This window comes from Penicillium hispanicum, assembly GCF_028827665.1.
Source record: "Penicillium hispanicum strain IBT 35686 chromosome Unknown utg000006l_segment0_segment0, whole genome shotgun sequence".
NCBI lineage: Eukaryota > Fungi > Ascomycota > Eurotiomycetes > Eurotiales > Aspergillaceae > Penicillium > Penicillium hispanicum.
In genome coordinates, this window is record NW_026623198.1 from 3415470 (window position 1) to 3438484 (window position 23015).

General features: G+C 55.2%; 11 protein-coding genes across 11 annotated transcripts; 6 read left to right on the plus strand and 5 right to left on the minus strand.

The window, feature by feature from the left end:
• Positions 1 to 822: 822 nt before the first annotated feature.
• Positions 823 to 1894, minus strand: N7459_007618 (uncharacterized protein; the record flags this gene model as incomplete). Its single annotated transcript, XM_056946786.1, has 3 exons — positions 823 to 1047; positions 1088 to 1376; positions 1461 to 1894. 3 exons carry the CDS (start codon positions 1892 to 1894, stop codon positions 823 to 825), a joined length of 948 nt encoding a protein of 315 aa, XP_056798785.1.
• Positions 1895 to 2229: 335 nt separating this feature from the next.
• Positions 2230 to 3192, minus strand: N7459_007619 (uncharacterized protein; the record flags this gene model as incomplete). The annotated part of the gene is made up of 1 exon (XM_056946787.1): positions 2230 to 3192. One exon carries the CDS (start codon positions 3190 to 3192, stop codon positions 2230 to 2232), a length of 963 nt encoding a protein of 320 aa, XP_056798786.1.
• Positions 3193 to 3408: 216 nt separating this feature from the next.
• On the plus strand, positions 3409 to 3750 carry N7459_007620 (putative isochorismatase family hydrolase; the record flags this gene model as incomplete). Its single annotated transcript, XM_056946788.1, has 3 exons — positions 3409 to 3498; positions 3548 to 3606; positions 3660 to 3750. 3 exons carry the CDS (start codon positions 3409 to 3411, stop codon positions 3748 to 3750), a joined length of 240 nt encoding a protein of 79 aa, XP_056798787.1.
• Positions 3751 to 4767: 1017 nt separating this feature from the next.
• Positions 4768 to 5867, plus strand: N7459_007621 (FAD-dependent oxidoreductase; the record flags this gene model as incomplete). Its single annotated transcript, XM_056946789.1, has 2 exons — positions 4768 to 5078; positions 5150 to 5867. The coding sequence occupies 2 exons, from the start codon at positions 4768 to 4770 to the stop codon at positions 5865 to 5867; spliced, it is 1029 nt and encodes a 342-aa protein (XP_056798788.1).
• Positions 5868 to 5903: 36 nt separating this feature from the next.
• Positions 5904 to 6320, plus strand: N7459_007622 (uncharacterized protein; the record flags this gene model as incomplete). The annotated part of the gene is made up of 1 exon (XM_056946790.1): positions 5904 to 6320. The coding sequence occupies one exon, from the start codon at positions 5904 to 5906 to the stop codon at positions 6318 to 6320; it is 417 nt and encodes a 138-aa protein (XP_056798789.1).
• Positions 6321 to 7444: 1124 nt separating this feature from the next.
• Positions 7445 to 9899, minus strand: N7459_007623 (transcription factor domain-containing protein; the record flags this gene model as incomplete). Its single annotated transcript, XM_056946791.1, has 2 exons — positions 7445 to 8528; positions 8581 to 9899. The coding sequence occupies 2 exons, from the start codon at positions 9897 to 9899 to the stop codon at positions 7445 to 7447; spliced, it is 2403 nt and encodes an 800-aa protein (XP_056798790.1).
• Positions 9900 to 11971: 2072 nt separating this feature from the next.
• On the plus strand, positions 11972 to 12429 carry N7459_007624 (uncharacterized protein; the record flags this gene model as incomplete). The annotated part of the gene is made up of 2 exons (XM_056946792.1): positions 11972 to 12260; positions 12308 to 12429. The coding sequence occupies 2 exons, from the start codon at positions 11972 to 11974 to the stop codon at positions 12427 to 12429; spliced, it is 411 nt and encodes a 136-aa protein (XP_056798791.1).
• Positions 12430 to 14905: 2476 nt separating this feature from the next.
• On the minus strand, positions 14906 to 16444 carry N7459_007625 (Hydroxymethylglutaryl-CoA synthase; the record flags this gene model as incomplete). The annotated part of the gene is made up of 4 exons (XM_056946793.1): positions 14906 to 15043; positions 15111 to 16069; positions 16173 to 16275; positions 16391 to 16444. The coding sequence occupies 4 exons, from the start codon at positions 16442 to 16444 to the stop codon at positions 14906 to 14908; spliced, it is 1254 nt and encodes a 417-aa protein (XP_056798792.1).
• Positions 16445 to 17126: 682 nt separating this feature from the next.
• N7459_007626 (proteasome assembly chaperone 4 family protein) lies at positions 17127 to 17795 on the minus strand (the record flags this gene model as incomplete). The annotated part of the gene is made up of 2 exons (XM_056946794.1): positions 17127 to 17357; positions 17571 to 17795. 2 exons carry the CDS (start codon positions 17793 to 17795, stop codon positions 17127 to 17129), a joined length of 456 nt encoding a protein of 151 aa, XP_056798793.1.
• Positions 17796 to 18079: 284 nt separating this feature from the next.
• Positions 18080 to 19430, plus strand: N7459_007627 (uncharacterized protein; the record flags this gene model as incomplete). The annotated part of the gene is made up of 2 exons (XM_056946795.1): positions 18080 to 18201; positions 18317 to 19430. The coding sequence occupies 2 exons, from the start codon at positions 18080 to 18082 to the stop codon at positions 19428 to 19430; spliced, it is 1236 nt and encodes a 411-aa protein (XP_056798794.1).
• A 609-nt stretch (positions 19431 to 20039) lies between these two features.
• N7459_007628 (Hsp70 family protein) lies at positions 20040 to 22386 on the plus strand (the record flags this gene model as incomplete). Its single annotated transcript, XM_056946796.1, has 5 exons — positions 20040 to 20338; positions 20437 to 20629; positions 20697 to 21629; positions 21684 to 22122; positions 22187 to 22386. 5 exons carry the CDS (start codon positions 20040 to 20042, stop codon positions 22384 to 22386), a joined length of 2064 nt encoding a protein of 687 aa, XP_056798795.1.
• Positions 22387 to 23015: the final 629 nt, after the last annotated feature.

Sequence of the window (23015 nt, forward strand, 5' to 3'; positions counted from 1 at the left end):
AACATGACGGGTAGGATAGATCAGCTTCTAGGCCAAGAGTTGCCATTACCAAAGGGGGAGTTGAATGGACTCTCGACTACTAAATTCATGATATCAATGACAACAAAGACACTGTCAGCATAAGTTAATTTTGAGCTGGCAGGGAAGTTGTCATAGGCCCATATATTCTCAATGCAGCAAGGATAAGCGATAAGCGATAAGAAGACGGCCATATGGATTGATGCCGATATCAATCTGAATATCAGAGATAGGTACTGTTCCGTTCCTGGCCAGGAAGTCAAGCTTGGGTGATAGGGTAGACACTCCAGGTTGTGGTATGGCAATAGCCACCCAGGTCGAGCTGGCAACTAATGCATTTGGGACTTCCCTTTGAGATAGACTGAGACCAAAAGGCCCCTTTTGGGCCATCAATACTGAGAGAGGCCACCCTCCACCCATCACCATACCAAAAGTCCACTGTTATAGTGGTATCCTGGGAACCTTGTTATAGAAGATTTAAACAAGTGGTGATAACGGAGGGCAGACAGAGTGGGTGGAAAAGGCACTGTTAGAATACCCAGCAGCCGAATCGAACTCTTGCGATATCTCAACAACCAGAGATCCTACAGCCTCGTTTGAGAGCTCAAATCACTCGCTTACTACGAGAGCTTTCATCTGACCCCTATTTTGTAGGCGAGGATGGCTGCGATCGTGGCTACTGGTACGAACACACAAAAACTGCCTGACAGAGGTGGTATTATCAAAATGTGCAGCCGCGTCGCCGGGTAATCATCGCGTACGCGTCTCCCGCCAGGAAAAGAAGAAGGTAATGATGGCCCAGGTTTAAATAGACAAAGCCGCAAGGCGTGATTCCAAATCCTGCGGCGAGCTGATTGCTAGACGCATGAAAAGCTCCCAGGGGCACTCCTCTTTCTTGAGGAAGTCATAGATCGGCGTGCATCTCAAAGTGAGGTTGTTGCTCAGCTTATCGAAGACAGCTTCGATGATGCGTGCTTGACAATGGTCATATCCTGCGATAAGCAACACCTTTTGCATCACGATCGTCAACTTTGGCAATTTCGATTAGGGCTCTCCAATAGGGACTCACCGGAAACGTCGACTCGTCCTCGTAGCCCGGTTGGCGTACACGATTATAAATCGCTGTTACAATCGCTCTCATTTCGCTCCTCAATAGCCCATTCTCTGGTCCGCGACAGGCAGTGCCCATGAAGATTCGAACGTGAGGTGGAATGACTGAGATAGTTCCCGACTCCGGCCGTCTGGGTTCAAATGGGACTAGCTGGCGCCACTCGGAGAGATTCACCAAGAGCCAATGATATTCGCGATAGTCTTGCTCGTAAAGCCCATCCAGGATACCAAAGAATGGGCACATTGTACTACCAAGTTATTATCAGCATTGCCAACGCAACTTCACCATCGTAGATACTGAATTTTATATAATTGATAGCACAGGGACATACATCATACCTCCCCACGGGCATATTGTATCTAGTTCATAGACACCCTTTGAAAGGAGTATATCTTGGAACATCTCGGAGGACCCACCGCTCAGATTAGACGGGATGGTAGAATACGACCCTCCCATTTTATCTGCTGACTCCACGTCTGGAAATTTATGTCTGGCCATCACAGTTTGGTCAGGATCGAAGGGAGGATGCGGCCGGAAAGGTCCTTCGTCGGATAAGAGAGATTCTGCTGCCGGGAGAGTGATGACAGCCACCCCGAGCTTGGCAAGCTCCTTGGCGGAAAAGAGGTCCTGTTCGTAGCGAAGATAAATCATCATCTTCCTCAGCTGAGGGTTGCCGTTGGTTTCCAGCTCTGCCCATTCGATTCCATCATCATAGTCTTGATCCACCGAAATATGCTTGTCTGCATGCAAGAACAAGGGAGACATGGTGAAAGCCATTGTGCGAAAATCAGAAGGTAGATGGTATCGGAAAGTAGGAAACTTGGGAAAAGGGGGAGGTATCTAGTTGCGTTTTCGAATTGTCACGATGACGATTCTGACCCGGACGAGTCTTAAATGTCCATGCTGTATGCAATGCATAGTCAAATTCTTTCAATTCATTCATTTGAATTCATTTGAAGCCCATGTTCCACTCGGATGGGACATATCCATGAATGCTATTGCTAAACCGTCCGCGAGCTACAGAATTGTGGAATTGATCCGAGTCAGGACTGATCTTTAGACAGCGAGTCGTCGCTGTGGTGGTCGCCACTCATCCCAACTCACCGGCTCCCTTTAAGAGCAATGGCAAGGGCGATTTTTGCAAACTGGTTCACGTCATCAGCATGGCCCATACGCCAGGGGCCGAATCGCCGCATTTGCAAAAAGTCGCGGTCTTGGAGATTGGATCCATTGTTGCGAATGTAATTCACATACGCTGGAGTAAAGACTGCCGCCACGACGAAGAGCTCAGTGCGATCTTGGACGACAAGATAAAAAGGGCTCCGAGGAGGCCCCTGATTCTGGTCGTGGGTCTTCAGCAAAGCGACAATCTCGGCGGTTTCCTGCCACGAGACATGCGGGTCTACACGGCCCCGGCTGTCTTTCTTCGTTTCGACCAGGGCTTTGATCTCATGGCTGACTGGATGAATCAGCCGACCGTCCACTCTCACACGAAGGGGCTTCGTTCGGAAGGGCGCCGTGATCTGCGTTCTCTGGGCAGACCAGTCGCATCTGTTGTCGGGATGGCGAATGCTTATAGCCTCTAGGAATGTCATCAGGCTAGAAAAGACCATCTCTTCATCTAGTGTCGACAAAGAGCTTCTACTGGCAGCGAGCACCATCTCTTGTTTTCGTCTTGGGATTTCCATGATCCCAAGGCCGTACGCGGCGCTGGCTGTATCTCCGATATTCCAGGGGGTAGACCGTGTATCGGTCCTGATACGCTGGAGAAAGTCCTGGAATGGTGGGAATTGGTCCAACCATGTACTCGCCGACTGATAGGCTGGCAAGAGTTCGACGCTCCTGACCTGGTTGGTGTTATCAAGCCGCTGGTTAGTATCTGAGCGTGGCCAAATGCAGCGCAAAGCAAGAAACTGGCGCTCGTCGATACGAGAGGAACCGGCCCACGACACTTGATGGGGGGAAGGAGCAGGTCGGTTTTGGTAGTGACTAGTCACTTTTTGTTTCCAATCTTGGACATTTCGAGGGAGGAGAGGGAGTTGTTGTGTAGCCGTGGAGCTCATGTTGGGCATAATATGATGAAGGCGAAGGTGGCGGAATGGGAATGGCAGCTGTAACGGCGTGGAAGTACCTAGGTAGGGCTATATAGATATATAAGGATGTTTAGAACAGTGAATCTGGTAGTGAAGTTGGATGTATAGTCGACAATAGAGAACTGATAATATTGCAAGCTGAGTAGTGAATCTGATAGTGAAGTTGAACAAGCCAAAATTCTCACCATGCAGATCTCCCAACCCATCAAAGCGATCCTGCTCCTGGCCACAACTGCTCCAGTCCATGCCTGGAACAGACTCGACAAGGACAACACAGTAAGCACCGATTGACAGCATCACAAGGCTCCAGCTGAGCCCCAAGTAGGCGCTTCTCGCCATCGACCACCAGGTTGGACTGTCTCAGCTGCTGCCTTTCCTGGATAAGTGAGTGACCTGCGGCGGAAGCAAGGAATCGAACATGCTGATACAGTCTGCAGGTATCAATTTGCGTATGGATTGGCTGCTCACCACCACGCCGGTGCCATCCAGAACGGCACGTTGTCTCCGATTGAGGAGACGTTGATTTGAACCGAGACAGATTGGTCTTAGCGTCTAGCCTCAAGACCGATCATATCAGAGACTTCAACAGTCTTACCTCGGCGACGGAAATCGGATTGGAGAGGTGGAATGGGACCGGGATGCATGTCAGACGTATCGAACTACATATACACCCGACGGTGGACGGAGAACACAAGCAGCGAGTCGTACAGCCAGTATGAATAGCCTTGCCAATCAACGCACTTGCCTCTTTGCCATGGTGACTATCGTAGGCCTTCATTTAGCTGCGCATGCAGAGAAGTGCATCTCCTTGGGGGCCAATCGCCACGTCGAGTAATCCACGATCGGCGTTGAACCTCGACCGAGGTTCCCGAACCAAACCCTACTGGATGATATAACAATGCCATTATTCGCGAGGAACCTCATATGCAGTGCATTGTGCAGAGTCAAAAGTTGAAGCTAGCATTTCCCGAGACTCCGGATCGCCAATCAGCCCAGTCGCTCACCAACGCTGACTTGCGATAGCACGCATCTACACAATGGACCGCATGGATCGGAATGACCCGCATGGCCAATCACGACGCGATGCATCAGCACTATCAGCGTAGCGTCGCGATCGCACGCCATGAGTGGCTAGCAGCCCCTGGTCGTGCCCCCCGCCATGCACAGTTAAGGTAAATTGTGCGCCAGTCCGCACTCTTCACCTTTTTTGCCTGCGCACTTCCTAGCTGTTCACGGTATATGGTTGCGCCTGCGCCTGTTCCCTGCCGAGGGCCCCTTTCGCTCTTTATACCCGTAGGATTGGAGCGCGGAGGCCGGATTCGCCCCCAAGGGCGCCCGGACTCCAGTATAATCGCGGCCGACGAGGTGCGCACCAATGACCGGCGGCTTGATATCCACATCGCCGCGCTGAGGTAAACCGCTGCACGATCGAGGAATTGTGCACCATGGCCTGACTTCAGTTCCGGGAACCATAAATCCCTGCTCTCATCCGACACCCGTGGTTGGATGGTCTATCCCAAACTCTCGCTGCTTTCTAGACCGGCCATGCCTCTATCAGGTCTGAGGCCTTGCAAGGTCATCATCGCGGGGGGCGGCATTGCCGGCCTGACCCTGGCCTTGATCCTAGAGCGAGTCGGCGTCGACTATATCCTCCTGGAGGCATACACGGACATCGTCGCCGCAGTGGGCGCCGGTGTCACCATGCTGCCAAATGGTCTCCGAGTACTCGATCAGCTCGGCTGCATGGAGGATTTGGTTGGCCGTGCGGGTTCTCTCATTCGGAATATGAGTATTCGGGGATCCGATGGAGAAGTCATCAAGACCTCTGGGAATTGGGATCAGAATTGCCCCAAGCGGTTCGTGGCTGGTGCCGATGGCCTTGACCTCTGCTCTTTTCTCGGAGATGCCATGCTAACGACGACGATAGATATGGATATCCGTTCTTCTGGTCAGACCGGAAGGTGCTGCTTCAGGTGTTGTATGATCATATCGCAGACAAGTCCAAGCTGTTGACGCAGAAGCGAGTCGACTCGGTCAAGTATGCCGAGGAGTACGTCGAGGTGGTCACCACGGATGGATCTAGCTATCAAGGTGATCTTCTGGTCGGCGCAGACGGCATTCATTCACGAGTCCGACAGGAGATGGTCCGACTCGCAACGGAACTGGGGATCGAAGAGGACTATGCCGAGGACAGCCGTACGTCTTTTCCTGTTCTCCCCGCGTCTCCCCCATCTAACCACCTCCCAGATATGCCGGCCACCTACAGCTGCATGTTCGGAGTCTCCTCGGCCTTGCCCGGCATCGACCAAGCATGCATCGACTTCGTGGCCAACAAGAACTACTCCTACGTCCTGGGCAGCGGGCCGGAGAACCGGACGTACTGGTTCCTGATGCGACACATGGGCCAGACCTTCTACGGATCCGACATTCCCACCTTCACCGACGACGACCAGGCCCAGTTCGTACAGGACCACTGGGACGACCCCGTCACGCCCACGCTGCGCTTCTCCGACCTGTACGAGAACAAGCACGACGCCATCTACACGCCCATGCGCGAGATGGTGTACAAGAAATGGCACCTGGACCGCGTCATCGTGGTCGGCGACGCCGCACACAAGGCAAGACCGAACCGCCCCCGTCTGTGAGATCCATCGCTAACCCGCCTTCTCGCGCGGCAACAGATGACCTCCATCCTCGGCCAGGGCCTCAACCAGGCCATCGAGACCGTCGCGGCGCTCGCGAACAGCCTCACGGCCAAGCTCGCCGACCCGGCCACCGCTGGCCCGCTCGCCCTGCACGAACTCCACGCCGCGTTCCAGCAGACCTACGACGTCCGCGCGGCGACCGTGTCTGCCGTCGCCCAGGCCTCGCATAACCGGAACCGCATGGACGCCATGGTCACCCCTGAGATGGAGGAGTTTATGCTGGTCAAGTTCCCGTCCGCCTTCCCCGGCATCATCCTGAAGCGCTGGGACGACGCGTACGCCCCGGCCGTCTCGCTGAACATGCTCGAGCTGCCATACCGGCCGAAGGAATTCACCTACCTGGACGAGGCGGCCCGGGAAGCGGCCGAAGGTGCTCGGGGTGCGAGGCTGTAGACGCTTGCATCGGGAGAGGGCATGTTGTGGCTTGCTTTTTGTCTTTTCGGAGTTTCTTTGCGTGCATACTACATCGTACATAGCGTTTGAGGGACATGATGGATGCGTTGACAGAGCAATCGTCATTTAGCTGCGCATCATACAGTGGTATTCAGTGCCGGGCTTTTCGGAGAGCCCTGCTCCAACAGATATCTTTCATCCGCAACGTCATTTGATCGAGTTGTAGATCGACCTCGTTCTGTACGTCGGAAACAATACTCGCCAAATAGGTCCCAACAGCGAGTGCCGGTCGACCCTTCTAGAACAAACACGGCTCGGAGAGCGCAGGAAGGATGACAACCTCCGAGAAAATCCTTTGACTTGCCCACCGACTCATGTCAATATCTGGTCTGTGCTCGCAAGCTCCGGCTCCTGCCGCAGCTCTCAGGCCGCTTGTTTCATATAGGGACAATGATTAGTTGAGTGGGCCGGCTGCTAATTCGCCGACGAGAGAGGATGATATGCAGCCAAGCCACGATCCTGTTCTGGGTCAACGAGGCACTGGGGTGTTGCTTCAAGGGAACTTGCTATCCTTCGAGTCAAAGCGGTTGCAAGATATTCACCAGAGAAATTGGGACTGGGTCCGCCCCAGTGGGGCGTGGTGTTGCAAAGGAACCGTGCAATACGGGCCGTGCCAGTACGAATTACGAGTGTATGGAGACCTGGCGTGCAATTTGGTTGAGATATTTGCATTTGGATAAGTATCGACCAGAAAATAGTATGACGTTGGGGTGGTACATTGAAAAATGATTCATGCCACGAATTGCAACGTAGCTCATGCCGGATATTCCTCGCTATGAGCTATGCCGCCTTCCAGGAAGGGGGCTGGCGATGGTACCCCCCCAATGTGATGAATCATTTTGACCATCACAGGAACTCAATGTCTGTGTCAAAGCCCAGGGATAAGGGTTCCGGTCTTTGCCGATACCACAAACAGATGGAGTGTTGTTGGATAGGTGCAGCTCGGATGCGCTTCGACTCACTCCTAGTGTGCGTAAAAATAACTGCCACGGGCATCCTTCTACCGAGGAAGTATGCAGTGTACCAAGATTCCAGAGATGAGCCCTGAAGATACCACGGCGTGCTCAGATAATACTGGCAATGGTCATACGCGAATGGGCCGAGCTGGAGCGTCGGTCTGCGTCATCCGAAGCCGAAGCCGAAACCGAAGCCGCGGATTCTGGGTGCAATAGGGCAGAGTGATCCGGCTTCGATTTTATAGTCATCTCGCGGCGCTCCTGGTCTCGCTTCTGCTGCTCGTCAAGCAGATACTGAACCGTCTTCTCGATCCACTCCCATCCTCTCCATTCCGAGTTTGGTTCGGCGAGAACGGGCGTCGTGGAGACGGATAACGGCATGGCCTCGAGATGCGAGCCCGTCTCGCTACCATGCCACACCCAGCTGCCGTCGGTGGTGCCCTGCATGTCCCCCGAGACGTAGGCCAGCATCTCTTCGTCGTGGTCCAAGTCCCCTTCGCCTTGGCGGGGCCGTTCCAGGAGACACCGCAGGAAAAATGAAAGATATCGACCGCAGGCGGCGTTTATAGCTCGGCTGTCGCCGACGGTGGCGCTGGCCTGGATGCAGACGAGCGCTGCGACAAATTCTTGTCGGAACAGGAGGTACAGCGCACAGCGCCAGATGTGTGTACAAAGGAGGGTCCCAGAGCTGGATGCAAAAACGGTCCGCCAGTCTGCAGCACCGGGCTGGTTTCGCATACAACGTGAGAGAATATGCGCCGTGTCGACCGACGTGGATACACAGTAGTCCAGCGCCGACGAACGAACGACCTCTTGACAAAATGGAGAGATGTTGTGACGGTGGAGAAGTAGTCGGGCGTTCTGAAGGTAGATGATGGGTGCCAAAGACCGTGGATCGAGGTCCTCGTCTGTTTTCGGATGCAGATGGATAGGGAATGTCGACAGGCAAGTGTTGAAATGTCGCTCGAACGTATCGAGGGTGGCAGAGCTGACGGATGTCGACCGAAGAGTTCGAGTGAGCTGGCCAATCGAGCGCACCACATGAATCGTTGCGAGCAGAGGCGTGGTTTGTTGGCCTTCGGGGAAGGCACCTCCTTCTGTGAGGTAATGGTCGTCCACAGGGCAAGGGAGGTCGATGTCGCAGTCTTGATCGTTGATTAACACAGGCTTGCCCATCTCGAGCGCGAGTAACCTGCAATAATATGAGCAATCTGCAAATCGGAACCAACAGCAAAAAGACAAACCGGTCCCAAGTATACAAGCACCACCAGAGCCGCTTGCGCATCTCCCCTTCGACCGCAGGCCATGGCCCCAAGTCAATGTGCAGTCCAATTTCTTGGGCCACACGCACTGCCGAGCCAATCCACACCCAGCTCGCCGATTTGGAGTTGACTTCGTAGAGGAAAATACTTGCCAGCAATGCGGCCCGCGCTCGGTCAAGATTAAAGTTGTCTTGCCAGACATCAATAATCCCACACGAAGTGCGCACGTATTGCTTGCCCTCTTCCTCTCGCCTCGGCTCAAGTGTATGTAGCACACCACACGCAAACACCCCATACAGCATGGCCGCCCATTCACACGAGACGCCCAAAAGCGTCCCGGCTTGGTAGACCGTCTCGTATTCCGCTGCGAATGAAGGCCAATGGAGAACTGGTAAGATCGAGTGGATGCAGTGGTAGTACTGGGCCAGCAGATTATCGGCGAGGTTCTTGGGAGGTAATTTGGGTGCATCTCCCGTGACGACCGAGTTTGAGGCTTGTTTCTGGTAGGGTGTGGGCACCTTCAATATGCCCCGACCGTGTTGCCGCAGATTCGCGCGTGCCGCGGATAGATCCTGAGAGATAAGTGCTTTTGGTCGGCGCGCGGGCTTGTACTCGATCTCAGGAAGTTTGAGTAGTGGCTGTGTGCTCGGTTCGTCGACGTCCATCATGTGGTCCGGGCGGAGCTTGTCTGCTCTCATCTGCTGCAGCTGTTGTCTGGTCGTGTGTAGCTGTTTCTCCAAATCCTGGACCTGCTTGATGGACGACATGCGACGGTTCGTCTCCTTGGTGAATTGGCACCGCACTTTGCGGTTCGTACATTCCGTGCAGCTGCTCGACTCGGAGGCGTCGCATTTGACCTTCCGCTCGCGACAGGCATCGCAACTCGGATCCTTCCTGCGTTGCCGATACGCACGCTTCTGCTGCTGGTGCAGCTGCACCGGAGTCGGCTGCCCATGACCGACCGGGCTGGTTTGGTACAAACCCGGGTTCCCTGGAAGAGAACCTAGTGGGGGGGCATCCGGGAGGCCGCCGCTCTCCGCGGGCGACCCTGATGCCGAGTCGTAGAAGCGCGAATACGGTGATGTCGCCGGAGCGGGCGCGGGTATCTGATGTTGCGGCGGCTGTGGCATCGGCTGCAGCAGATGCGCCATGCGCAACCCGCTATCCGGTCGACTGGGCGGAGCAGACAGCAACGGCGCGGGGGTATGGCGAAATGCGCCAGATGTCACCGACTGCACCGGCGGCAGCTCGTACGAACTGTTCGGATTCTGACTCCCGGGACGGAATGGGGAGGGCTGCATGGTGGACGGGGAGATGAAGTCGGCTCATCCACGGTATCCACCGCATGCGCCCGGGGGAGATGGAAATAGCAAGAGGCCAATCGAGGAAGAATAAACAGCCTCTCTGCGCGGGGAAGACAAGAGTGGAATATGCGCAGGTCAAGGCAAGGTGCGATCCCAACGAACAAGAGCGCGGAACCCAGGAGTGATGGTCATAGAACGAGCAGGACGCCACGAGAGGATGCTAGTGGATACGCACGGCGAGTCTTACCGTCACCGCAATACCAGGCCCATTCGATTTGCGTGGGAAAACACCAAGCCTGTGATAAACTCGTGGTCATTGGCGGGACGGCGACAGTGCGAATGAAGCCATTGTCGGGGCAGATTTGGTCGGGCGAGATGGTGTTAATCGGCTGTGGTGGCGACGAAGGGCGCACGGAAAACCAACAAATTTAGGGACGATGTCAAAAGAATATAGTGCAAAAAGGATTCAAAGTTTCAATGGCAGCAGACAAAAACGACCGACGCAAGTCAATCGGATCGTGGAGATTCAAATGCCGAGGTTGGGGCAAATGACGGCGAATAGAAACGAGGCGGATGAAGATCCAGGAATCTTGTGATGAAGCTGCGACGATGAACGAAAGGGAGAGGAACAGACGATCAACTAGGAAAATGGAGAAATGTGAAATGGATCGCCGTGGTCCCCAACCTAGGGGGCCTCTTGCTTTCTCCTTGGTTGGAGTTGGGGGAATTCTTGAGAGGAATCTTGAACGAAGATGGCGAGGGAAGAAAAAGAGGCGGAGGACACCAACGTGTCTGGGCACCACGAAGCTTCCCGATCTAGGGGGAGAAAAGAGAGGACCGAAATAGATCACCGACCACAGAGAGAAAAAGAAAAATTGAAAACACGCACTGAGCCGAAAGGAACCCGATCGACAAGGCAAAGAAGAAGTGGTATTACGATCACCGTTCCCATGGACTCCATCAGGGTCCCGTATTGAGCCAAGCCAGATCGCGGAGATGGCGAACAAGCGCAAGGAACCGGATCCGTGCAGTGGTCAGGATTGGGTTGGATTTGATTTAGCACTCTGCAGCCGAAATGACATTCCGACAGCTACGGGCGACGGGTCTAGGCCGACACGCTGGATCAGCAGGGCAAATCGGGCTTGGGGCTGCGCCGAGACGAAGTCGGTATACTTAGCGACGACAGCGAGTTGCAGTCGCAGTAGTATACTCCCTCCCATGAACAGCCCATCGACACACTGCGATGGAATATTCGTATTTGCATTCCCCGTCGTCCTTGCTCCATGAGATTAGACCTCGCCCAGACATCCCGAGATCGGCGGCAGCGTCGATGGATACCTGAACCAGGCGAGCCCGCACTCTGGAAGGTTGTTTGGATGAGCCAGTGACGGCAGCTGGAGACGAGTGCCCGATGTCCACACGGGGCCCACCATTCGGCGAGCCTGGTATTTGGTGAACCTTGTTGGTCTCGAGCCGGAGTTGCTACCAGGTCAGTCATAGACTCAGCAAGTCCACTGTAGGACTTCGTGTAAAGTTTCCCACTCCATGTCGGCAGAGTTGGCGAGGGATCCACTTGGTCGAATGACAAAGCCCGGTAGGGAAGACGTGGCCGTGACAGGCGCCGTGCTAAGACTCGTTCGGGTGTAGTGGCATTAGTGACCAGTGGTCGATCGTCGAGCAGGCGAGGGGGAAACACGACGGCCGTGATGGCCAAGGGGGGCGATGAAAGTGTGGATAGGAAAGAGAGAGGCCGGTGCACGACGATCGCCACGGGCGGTGACAAGTGGAAAAAAAAAAAACCCAAAGGTGGACGAGATTGAGGATTCAGATTCATTTCCACCGGGCTGGGCGACCGTTACGCCAGGCCGACGGGCGCTCGTTTTGTTTGCTTTTTTCCTATCTCCCTGCAAATATAAACTATGCCAGTCTCATCCCTGCTCTGCACGCCCCGGGGCGTCGATACACCCTCCGGATGAACAGAGTTGGCCCATCTGAAGGGCAGCCCTGGCGCGAGCGAGAGCCAATTCGTTGCCTCCAGCCTTGGCCCCAACGGATCGAGTGTCCTCTACATGTACGTGGGTGTCCATGGTATGTGGGATGAAGATCTCGGCGCCCGCCGTGCCGTCTTGAGCCAGAACGGACTCCGTTTCATGTTCTGCACGGTTGCCAAAGCCCTGATGATCGCCTCGGAAGGTATGCACCGGACCACATGGAAGCCCTGGCCGGATGTTGACCCGGACAGTGGGACCCAGTGGCAAGACGCCCTCGCACCAAAGCCAATCTTTGCTTATTCTGGCGTCCACCCGCTGCCGAGCACTGCCTCGCCTATCAGGGGCACTGAGCGCCCCCGAGGCCGTCGTGAGTTCGGTCCCTCGACTAGCCACAGTAGCTGCTATACCTTTTAGAGGTGTGTGGTATGTCACTGCCACTTCAGCGCTGGTGTCCCGAGTTTCATCCGACTCGTCATTCGAACCCGCTCTCTGGTCCGGGTCTCTGGGCGCTCCGCAAAAGGGGGAACGGGAGATGATGGTCTCTGGATGGTGGCCTTTGCCCAACGGGGCATCAAAGAAGAAGCACAGCGCAACTAAGAGGAGAGAAGGACCCGTGCGCCAGACACGAGTTACACGAGGATAAACTCGTGCGTCTTTTTTGACCCCAATTCTGTGTCTTCGGCCAGTCACTAGTCAGCACTCAGAGTATGAACAGACCCGGAGATTTCCTAGCGAAAGGAATTAACGCCAGCCTCTTCCCCTCCGCGGACGGGAGGGTTCCACCCACAACAAGGGGTTCCCGACAACTAAGCGTCAAGCTTGCCCCGGAGAATATCTCCTAGACCACTCCTGTGGAGCAGCGGGAATTCCCAGCAGTCTGGGATTTGCTGCCGGACGGATCACAGGACCTGCGTGGTGTGCAGCAAGCACGGGCGCCATTGACCCTCAGCCGCCCAACGGGGCGACTGCTCCGGCTATGATCCTACCAATTCCGCTTCGTCCTGCCCCATTGCCAGCGTGTGGTGACCATGGCCTGTGGCTCATTGCCTTCAGGGGCGCGGCCACTGGTCTCCCGTGGGTTGGGTTGAGAGACCGGATGCCCTGTTCTGGCCAACGCGGCGGCACCTTGGCACGTTGGCACACGGGTTGTCCATCAACATTTGACTAAGACTATACACTCCCACGGCTGCTACATGCCGCATACCTGCATGCCTGCATGCTCTCAAGTAACTACTAGCTGGCTTCCCCGCACCCTCGGCTACACGCGATAAGACGTCCCAGCCCCAGATGCCACGTCCTTGTTCGTGAATACTACTCTATCCCACCTCTCATCAACCTCCAGTTGGAAAAGGGCGTGCCCTAGCCTGACGCGCCAGTCGGCATGCGCCGTACCAATTGCGCCATCGCAACTCAGCCCCCGCGGACTAGTTCTGGACAGTGGACATGCTGCGACTCTGGGGTGTCTCGAGGCGATAGCTCGATATGGGCGGTACAGCCGACTACCCTCCGTAAGGACTAGTCGGCACAATCGCAATCGTTGAATATATGCACGCGTACTCCTGCTGTATGGACCAAGACCGCAGAGAGCACTCCCAGGGCGGCTGAATCCTCGGTTCGTGCCGCTGCCTGTAGGAACTCTCTGACCTGCCGCATGGGCATAAGTTGCGCAACGCGCATGGACCTGCGCCGAGCTTGGCTCCAAAGTCAGAACAACGCCTAGTCCGTGCTACACGGTACGAGTAGACCCTATCTCCCCCCCTGTTCGGTCTTCGTTTGGCCTTTATTTGGACGAAGGAGCATGAACACACGGCACAAGGGACTCGGATTTCACTGTGGTACCTAGGGTGATCAACGACATAGTCGAAGACGAGAGGTGCCCGATTGAAATAACGAGAGTGTGTATATCTATTTCTCGCCCGGCAATTGAATAGTCGAAGTGAGCCGAGAATGGCCTTAGGCAGTGAGGCTTGTTCGCCATCTGCAACATCCCGTCGTCTAAGCACTGTCTCGGGATCCATCTACATGATCCATCTACATATACTGCAATAGAGTCTGCCGAGATGCCGACTAGGCGAGGGACTATTTCCCAGGTTCGCACGACCTTCGTCCTCCCGAAGCCTCCCGATCGAGCGCCCGTCAATTGCCCGCATCAAGACGATTCCCCACTTCTAAGAATAGGCGTGAAGCCCTCACGAGCGGCTGCGCCCAGCGGTCAAGGAGGATTGGCGGCGACGGCGCGGGAGTAAATCTTCAGTAGGTAGGATACACGGCAGGTAGGGAATACGCTGGCATCGGTCAGCAGGAGTATGCATATGTATGCTATCCTCTAGCCTGTGCAACATGCACCGCCATCACCACCAACCCCGATCGTAAGATCAAATCACTCTATCGAGCCTATTTACGCGCCCCACAACGGAACGACCGAGCCGAACAGACAATGAAACAACCCGTCGGCGCCAGCAACCGAGCTCTTCCGATTTGCCCTGTCGGGCGTTTCTGAGACCTTCCACGCCCGGTGCGCCCACTGTATCTGAGACCGGAGAGCTCCGTGGGCTAAATCGCGGGAGTCTCAGTTTAATGTTAATTGGTTGCATGGCTTGCGCGATGACGTCGGGAATACCCCTAACTAACTATGGCTACCTAGATAGCCAAGTAGTGAGCGTATCAGGAATAACTGGATGGATGCATCGGTGCTTGTTTTCGAGTGCGGTAGTTGATTGTTATTGATTTTTGTTTCTTGATGGTACTATGGCTATACTGCCGAATATAGTCGGGCGGATCAAGGACTTTCTAGTGCAATTCGCATTTACCCTAACAGTCTCATTGTGCGCGTCCCGTTCTCGTAGCCAACGCGTTAGCCCGATGATTCCTACAGCACTGTCCATCCTGCTGGAGATGGATCATGACATTCGCCCCAACGCAACACTGACAATGTCGACGCGGAAATAGCCTCCTCGCCGCACTGATTTCGACCTGCTTTGCACCCGTAGTGGGAAACCGGAGTGCAACCCTTCACTCCTTGATCCGGTAGGTCCGGCGGAACATCTCGTCGACGTGCTCGAGATAGTACGTACCGGGCGCGAGGGCATCAACGCTGCCCACAGGCGTATAGTTGCTCTTCTGGTACGCGCTCTCGCGGAGCCGGCACATCTGTTTGAGATCTCTTCGTTAGCGCTAGCTCTTCTCCCGAGATGCAGTCATTGCGCGTCCACTTTACCTCGTCGTAGAACGCGGGGGAAACTCTTTCCCGGCCCGCCAGACGGGCGTGTAGGTTCGTCTTTGCGGCGAGACCGCTCACGTCACCGACGACGCGGAGACTGAACAGCGTACTGGTCAGGCCGCTGCCGAAGCTGAAGATGCCCACACGATGGCCAGCGAGCTGCTCGTTGGGGATGTTGTTCAGCAGGCTGACCAGCCCGGGATACACTCTGGCCGTGTACATATTTCCGCACATGCTCGGCCCTGTCAAGCTGGGCTGCACGCGTTCACGGAATTGCTCCTGCGTCAAGCGCATCAGGGTCTTTTCGAGGCCCTTGTCGTCTAGAGATGCCTCGTATGTCTGTTCACGGGTGGACGGCGGAACGATCTCCGAAGTCAGGAGTGGATGGTCAGGGTTCGCATCGAGGTCATTGTAAAGAAGGCGGCCATATGCCTTGGCCACGAGTTTGCAGTTCGGGGCATGGAAGATGAAAAAGTCAAACTCGTCCAGCGCCGTCTTAGTCTGCTCCGTCCAGGTCGGCTCCAACAAACCATTCGACTCCCCCACCATGATGGCTTTCTTATTCTGATATCGTCGGTAGCAGCTATCTAACGCCTGCAGATAACACCGTGACGACAACCGCCCATCCACAACCGGATACTCTGCCTTGAAATCTGGCCTGTAGAAGTCGTAGGTGTGCGCCATGTGCGACGCACGCAGCGGCTCCAGGACGAGCGGCGCATTGGGGTCAATGAGCATCGCGACGCACCCGGCGCCGCCTGTCGGACGCGTGGCGGGCTCGCTGTACAGCGCGATGTCAGATGCCACGACGATCGCGTCGCGGCCGTCCCAGGCGGCCGACTCGACCCAGTGCGCGGCGTTGAAGAGCGCGCTCGTGCCGCCGTAGCAGGCGTTGTAGGTGTCGATGCCTTCAATGTCGGTGCTCGCGCCGAAGAGCGGCATCAGCACACATCTGGCTCGTGAGTTGCGTTAGAATTCGAGTTGGATTCTGGGTTTGGCTATTCTAGAGACGCGGATGGGGTTGACCATGAAAGGATCTGCTGGAATTAATATGCACACCTTCGCGATCATCGCAGAAGCTCATGCTCGCCTGTCCTAGACCGATGGTATACTTGCCCATACTAGCTCCGAGGAATGCCTCCAAGTCGGTTTGAGCGACATACTGTAATATGTCAGATGAACTGAATGAAGATGAACGTGAAGATGACAGAGAAGACGAGGAAGAAGAAGAAGAAGGAGGAGGAGAAATAGATACCCTGCAGGCTCAAAGGACATACCCGGTTTGGAAAGTAAATCTCAATCGCTTTGATGCCAACATTCTGAGGCGCCATGATTCATTTGTCGCATGGAAGAGAGGATATGAGAAGTAATCCCTAGCATACTGTTCAATCTGAATAGTCTCTCTATACTCACGTCTAGGGGCCAAATGCGTCCTCATATCGTTCCGCGCTTCAAATCTGACCGCTACTGTGGGCCGTGATGCTTGCTGCCGTCGGCCACAGTCCAATCTCGTACGGGCAGTTGACTTGAAGAAAGGCACCAGACAGAAAAGGGCAACTTAAATTCATCCGAAGAATTGTGGAATGAGAAAGAAAGGTCGAATGGGCGGCGCCTGTAGGGAGACTGGGCATTTGAGGATGTATACAGTAGATCGGGTCCTGGTTGAATCCCGCGCGGGTCACGTCTTCGGGAAGTTGGAAGTCCGACACTCGGCTCGAAATGGCTGTTCTTATAGTAATGTAAGTTCAATCAACCCAGACCTTGTGGTTCGTCTTGAGAAGCGAACGCGCGGTTAGCCAGGGGCATTCGAAGAAAGATGCATCAAAAAAACCAACAGATCTCCATCTGTAGCCAGTTCATCAGCTAACAACTCTCGATGGACTTCATCCTGTGAGTCAAGTGGACCAAAGTGAAAATGGAAAGGAAGTTAAATTTCAAACTCCGTGCTTAGCAGTCGACCACATCATCATGTATCTATCTCGGGAACGCAGCTCCGCTCCGCACAGCTGCAAGCTAACGCGGCTGAGAAGACTGGCACTTCTCGACAACCGTGTTGACAATCTTCGTGAGGCCCTCCATTTCCTCCTCCACCGTCAGTCCAAGAGCGTTGGGGTCGATGCTGCATCCGACATACACCGGCAGGCGGATCCGGCGGGCAAGAATCTTGGCCACTCGTGTCGTGTACTCAATGGTGGACTGAGTCGTATATAGAATTGTAGATAGTGTTGAGTTGGAAGATGTACGCTGGGAATATTAGCTTGGTGAACAAGTGGCAATTCTGGGTCCTTGGTTAAGCATGCGATCCCAGGCCAACAATTGCCAAAATATAGCAGTGAATTGCAACATGGAGCTCGCCGGGATGATGGGATGCATGCAATGGATGTATTTCCGCGGGGGGAAAGCCACACGCTACACTGATCATGCGTACAATCACACAGCATGAACTAATGGACTTACATCGGGCATGGCATACACAAAGCTCCCCAGCGGCTTGAATGAGCCAGCCGAGTCACCCGGAGTTGAGGTACTCAGAAGCACAGTAGCACAGTGTTCCAGCAAGGTCAAATGAATATGAGCAGTCGTATGCGAAGCCTTGGGCAGCGAGAATGAGATTTCTTGGGGTTTGAGATTGGGCGAGACCAGCTCGGTCTGCGGGCTTTCCGTTGGCAGCACAGCATCCATGGCTGTTGCTCTGGCTCAAGAAGTAGCACTTGAACGTGATCGTGGATGAGACAAGAAGCTGCAGTCGATGCGCCAGTAGATTTCACGCGATGTAGTGAGGTGAAGGTCGAAGGGTCGCCCGCCGGCAAAATACAGGCGGTTCCACCAATCCCGCTCAACTTTGCCCGCACCGCACACACCCCTACCCTGTTGGAGACAACTCGCGACGGTGAGGGAAGTATCGCAATCGCGTTGCGAGGAGCCCTGGTGCAGAAGCAGATTGCCAGACTTTTGGCTGAATAGTCATGGCCGAGCCGGGCCAGGCCGTCCACGAGGAGGGAGAGGAGCGCAGTTGGCAAGGCGATTTCGATCCATTTGCAGACCCGGAGGAGCGCAGAGTGCTCTTTGCGGCGTTTGACTCTTTCAGGTGCGTTGACGGGAGGTGGATGCTTGGATGTATTCTTGTATTCTTGAATCTAGAGATGACCCTAGTCTACGGTCAATGCAGGTGGAAAGATCTTCGCTACTAAACACGGCTACAGGCAATATCGACGAACCGCTCACATGAACACTACACATCGACGCCGACAGGCCTTCTATGCTCTGCCTTCTGAGCATTGGCAGATGCTGGCCGAGCCACCTTTTTCCATCTTGGACCACTTCAATCGAGTGGATGACGCTATCGACACTAACGCCGAGATCGCAGATGCCATCCTGGCAGTTGGCCTAGAGTCCTTTGGCCTCGCTGCAGACCCAGACAAGGACGACCCAGCGCAGAACTGGCACGGGGTGGCCACGACATCCGATGTCAACAAGGCGCACTCGACCATCCGCCAATTTTACCGGGACTGGAGTGCCGAAGGACAGGGAGAACGTGCAGTCTGCTACGATCCCGTGCTGGAGGACCTGCGACGCGAGTTTCAGGGTCGTTCCAACACCCAGGAGGAGATCCGCGTCCTAGTGCCGGGCGCGGGCCTGGGGCGGCTCGTCTTCGATCTCTGCCTGGCCGGGTTCTCCGCCGAGGGGAATGAGATCTCGTACCATCAGTTACTGGCCAGCAGCTGGGTGCTGAACCACACCCGTGGACCACAGCAGCACACTCTCCACCCGTTTGCCTTGCATTTCTCGAATGTCCAGTCGCGCACGCAACAGATGCGCAGCGTGAGCATTCCCGACGTGCACCCGGGCACCGCGATGCAGCAGGCGGCATCGGGCGGGGGCCAACCTTTTGGGTCGATGTCGATGTCGGCGGCCGACTTTGTGGTGCTGTACTCGCAACCGAGCAATCGGGAGGCCTTTGACGCGGTGGCCACTGTGTTCTTCATCGACACGGCACCCAATCTGATCCGCTATATCGAGGCCATCCGCAACTGCCTCAAGACCAACGGGATCTGGATCAACGTGGGGCCGTTGTTGTGGCATTTCGAGGACGGGCATCCCCGCAAGGAGGACACAGACACCGACGCGGCGGGCATTGGGGAGCCGGGCAACGTGGAGCTGAGCGAGGACGAGGTGTTGGCGCTGGTTGAGCGCATGGGTTTCCGCCTGGACGCGCGACCAGGCGATCGTCAGGCATGTGGCTATATTCAGGACCCGGACAGCATGCTTCAGAATCTGTACCAGCCCTCGCACTGGGTGGCGCGGAAAGTGGCCTAGGCGAGGCAGTGAGGCCCCCATACGATTTAATATTAGAACGGCCCTTCAACCACGTTTTCGTGGTCGATCGAAGCGCTCCCAAGCGGCGGGAAAGTCGGGGTTGGGGGCGACACGGGAAACAAAGCGAACGCGAAATCGCTGGGTCGCGAGAGGCGCGATCCATGGGTGCAACACAAATAAAGGCATAGAGTTAGTATAAAACGTCGTGGGCAGCTATTGCGCATGATGAACAGGGTCCTGGTAGGAGAACTAGTGAATTAGTAGTTGTTCGAGTGTCTGCATGTTGACATCAGCCCCAAACGATCCTAAAAAGGCTCAGCGTTCGCAATCCCTGAAAGGACTAGGAAGCTCGCGCTTCGAGTCCGTCGAGTCCCAGTCTCAGCCTCACCACTCTCATCTTTTCCCCCCTTTGGATGGTTCGCCTGTTTCTATTCGTCGCTTTCGCTTTCGTCTTCCCTTCCACGCCGGGCTGACAGGCACCGATTTTCCTCACCGTTTATTGCTTCGCTCGTATTCCTATTCTCTTCCCCCCCTCCGCCCCCCTCCCCCTTCCCTCTCTCTCTTGCTTCCTTCCTCTCTCTTTCCCTCCAAGTCTCGCGGTCGCCGCATATGGACCTCATGAGCGCCCGATTCAAGTCATTCGGCTTCCCAAAACGCAAAGAAAAGCCTCAATCTAATCCCCAGCCCAACCCCCCGTCCAACACGGTCGTCATCACCTCCAACGGCCCCTCTGCAGCCTCCCCGCCACCGTCCCATCGCAGCTCGTCCACGGCGAGTCTCCCCATGAACAACCCGTCGCAAGCCCTAGGCCGGCCCCCGAGCTACTCGGTCAATAATCGCCCAACCAGTCCCATAGTTCCTGGCCAGCAGCTCGCCCAGATCCCCGCCCCGCTCAACCCTAGTATGCAGTACGGGCAACACGGCATCCAACAACAGATGAACGCGCCCCCCCGGGGTACGGCATGCAGCCTCAACAGCATATGGCGCCGCATGGGATCCCGCCCAGTATGTCGCACTATCCGGGGCGCAACCCCGCCGTCGAGATCGAGGGGGCGAATCGCAGCAAGGCGCAGCTCATCGTGGGCATTGACTTCGGTACCACCTTCTCCGGTGTCGCATTCGCCTTTGCGACCAACAATGAAGCAAGGGAGGATATCATCACCGAGTGGCCCGGTGCAGGAACCCACACCAAGCAGAAGGTGAGCGCCATCCCAATGATCCGAGAGGGGGTTGTGTACTGACCCGCTTTGCTTTCCCGGTGGCCAGATTCCCACCGTTCTCTACTACGACCAATACCAGAAGGTGGTGGGCTGGGGCCCCGATATCACTGAGGCGCTGGCGCCTACCGGATACCCCAAACCCGGAGTGCAGAAGGTCGAATGGTTCAAGCTCCAGCTGATGCTGTCCGGAAACACCTATATTGACCCCATCAACCTTCCCCCGCTCCCGCCCGGCAAATCGGAGATCGATGTCGCCGCCGACTACCTCTTTAAGCTTCGACAGGCGATGCGGAACCAACTACAGAAGACCCTGGGAGAGGTGTTCACCCGTGAGGAGCGCAACATTCGGTACTACCTGACGGTGCCGGCTATCTGGAACGACGCCGGCAAAGCGGCTACCCGTGCCGCTGCCATCCAGGCCGGTTTCCTGCGCGATGAGAACGACAATCGGTTAACCCTGATTTCCGAGCCAGAGGCGGCGGCCCTCTTCTGTGCCAAGACCGGCCTGTTGAACCTGAAGATCGGGGATGCCATCCTAATTGTGGACTGCGGTGGTGGAACGGTGGATTTGATTGCGTATGAAGTCGAGGAGGAACAGCCTTTCAGTGTGATGGAGTGTACCGCGGGATCCGGTGATTCCTGCGGCTCGACCGCCCTTAATCGAAACTTCAGCAACATCTTGCGGGCCAAGATTCGGAAGATGAAGCTGCCGGACGGCTCTCGAACCGCGGGAAGAGTCTATGCCAAGTGTATCATGGACTTTGAGAATCGCATCAAGGCAGACTTCCGGAACAACGGGCAAAAGTGGGCCGTGGATGTGGGCATCGAGGCGGACTTCCCCGATGCTGGGATTGAGGAAGGCTATATGACCTTCACCAACGAGGAGATCCTGCAGTGCTTTGAGCCCGTCGTGAACCGTATCCTTGAGTTGGTTCGGAACCAGATCATTGCCATTCAAGCGCAGAACCGCTTGCTCCAGGTAGGCAGCGACGCGATTCATCTGTTGTCTTTGCCAATGCTAACGCTCTTTTAGAACGTTCTGGTCGTCGGTGGATTCGGTGCTTCCGAGTACCTCTTCCAACAGATCAGGCTCCACGTGCCACCACAGTATCAGACAAAGGTCGTGCGTCCTATGGACTCGGTGGCGGCCATCGTGAAGGGTGCCGTTACCGCAGGTATCACCGAGCGCGTGATCACTCATCGTGTTGCTCGTCGACACTACCTGATGGCCACTCTGCAGCCATTCAAGGAGGGCTACCACCCCGAGCAGTACCGGGTACCTAGTCTGGATGGCCGGGACCGATGCAAGTACACCCGCCAGATCTTCGTGCAGAAGGGCGAACGAGTCAAGATCGGAGAGCCGGTTAAGGTTAGCTTCTTCCGTCAAGTGGCGCCAGGTGCCACTCTCATGTACGAGGATGTGCTATATGCCTGTGACGAGGATGTTTGCCCCGAATACACCAAAGATCCCCGTAAGTCGGATGTCTTTTTTTGCTTCAGTTAGTCCCGTGCAATCGCTTATTATCCCAAATACAGGCATCAAGGAAGTCGTCACCCTCACTTCAGACCTCTCGCGCAAGAACCTCGAGACCGATTTCGAGCGCATGGACACGCCCCAGGGCATTTTCTACCGGGTATACTTCGATATCTACCTCACCTTGGACGGTAGTGAATTCAGCGCTGAGCTGGTCTGCCAAAACGAGATCATGGGCCGTTGCCGTGCCAAGTTCCGGTAGTGAACACGCCCACCTTATGAGCGGAGCTTGCAAAGGCAAGCAAAAGACACATCCATAAAAACGAACCAAAAAAAAAACATCGATATGCGAGGGAGATGAGAGCCGTATAGAAGTGTTCTTCCATTTCACTTGCCAAAAAGGAGGAATGGGACCGCGGCATGCAAAGCTCTTTTTTTCTCAATTCGATCTTTTGATTTATCGAGATGATCCAGCCAGTCTCTCCTCCGACAGGCCCGGACAGCACTACACCGGAGAATGGGCGTTGTTCTGATGACTCGTTGAATCCTTCACCGTCTTGCCATACCTGCTACAGCGTGATTTTCGACGGGTGATATTTCTGGTGGATTGCCATGTGCTCGTGATTTTATACTTTCTTTATACCTTTCTCTGGCCCTCTTAGATACCTCTTTCTCTTCACCTGGAATGACCTTTACGAGCTGGGGTCTGACAAATTGACACGGGTTTTGTTATATAGTAAAACATGAACTGAATTTCCCAGCCTCCCAATCTAATTTCCCTTTTTCGAGCTGCTTCTCATGCCGAACATGGTCATTACGCACATATTGCATTGGGTATACCTATACTGTACACGACCAGACCATCTCAATCCTGCATTTCTAGAACGTATA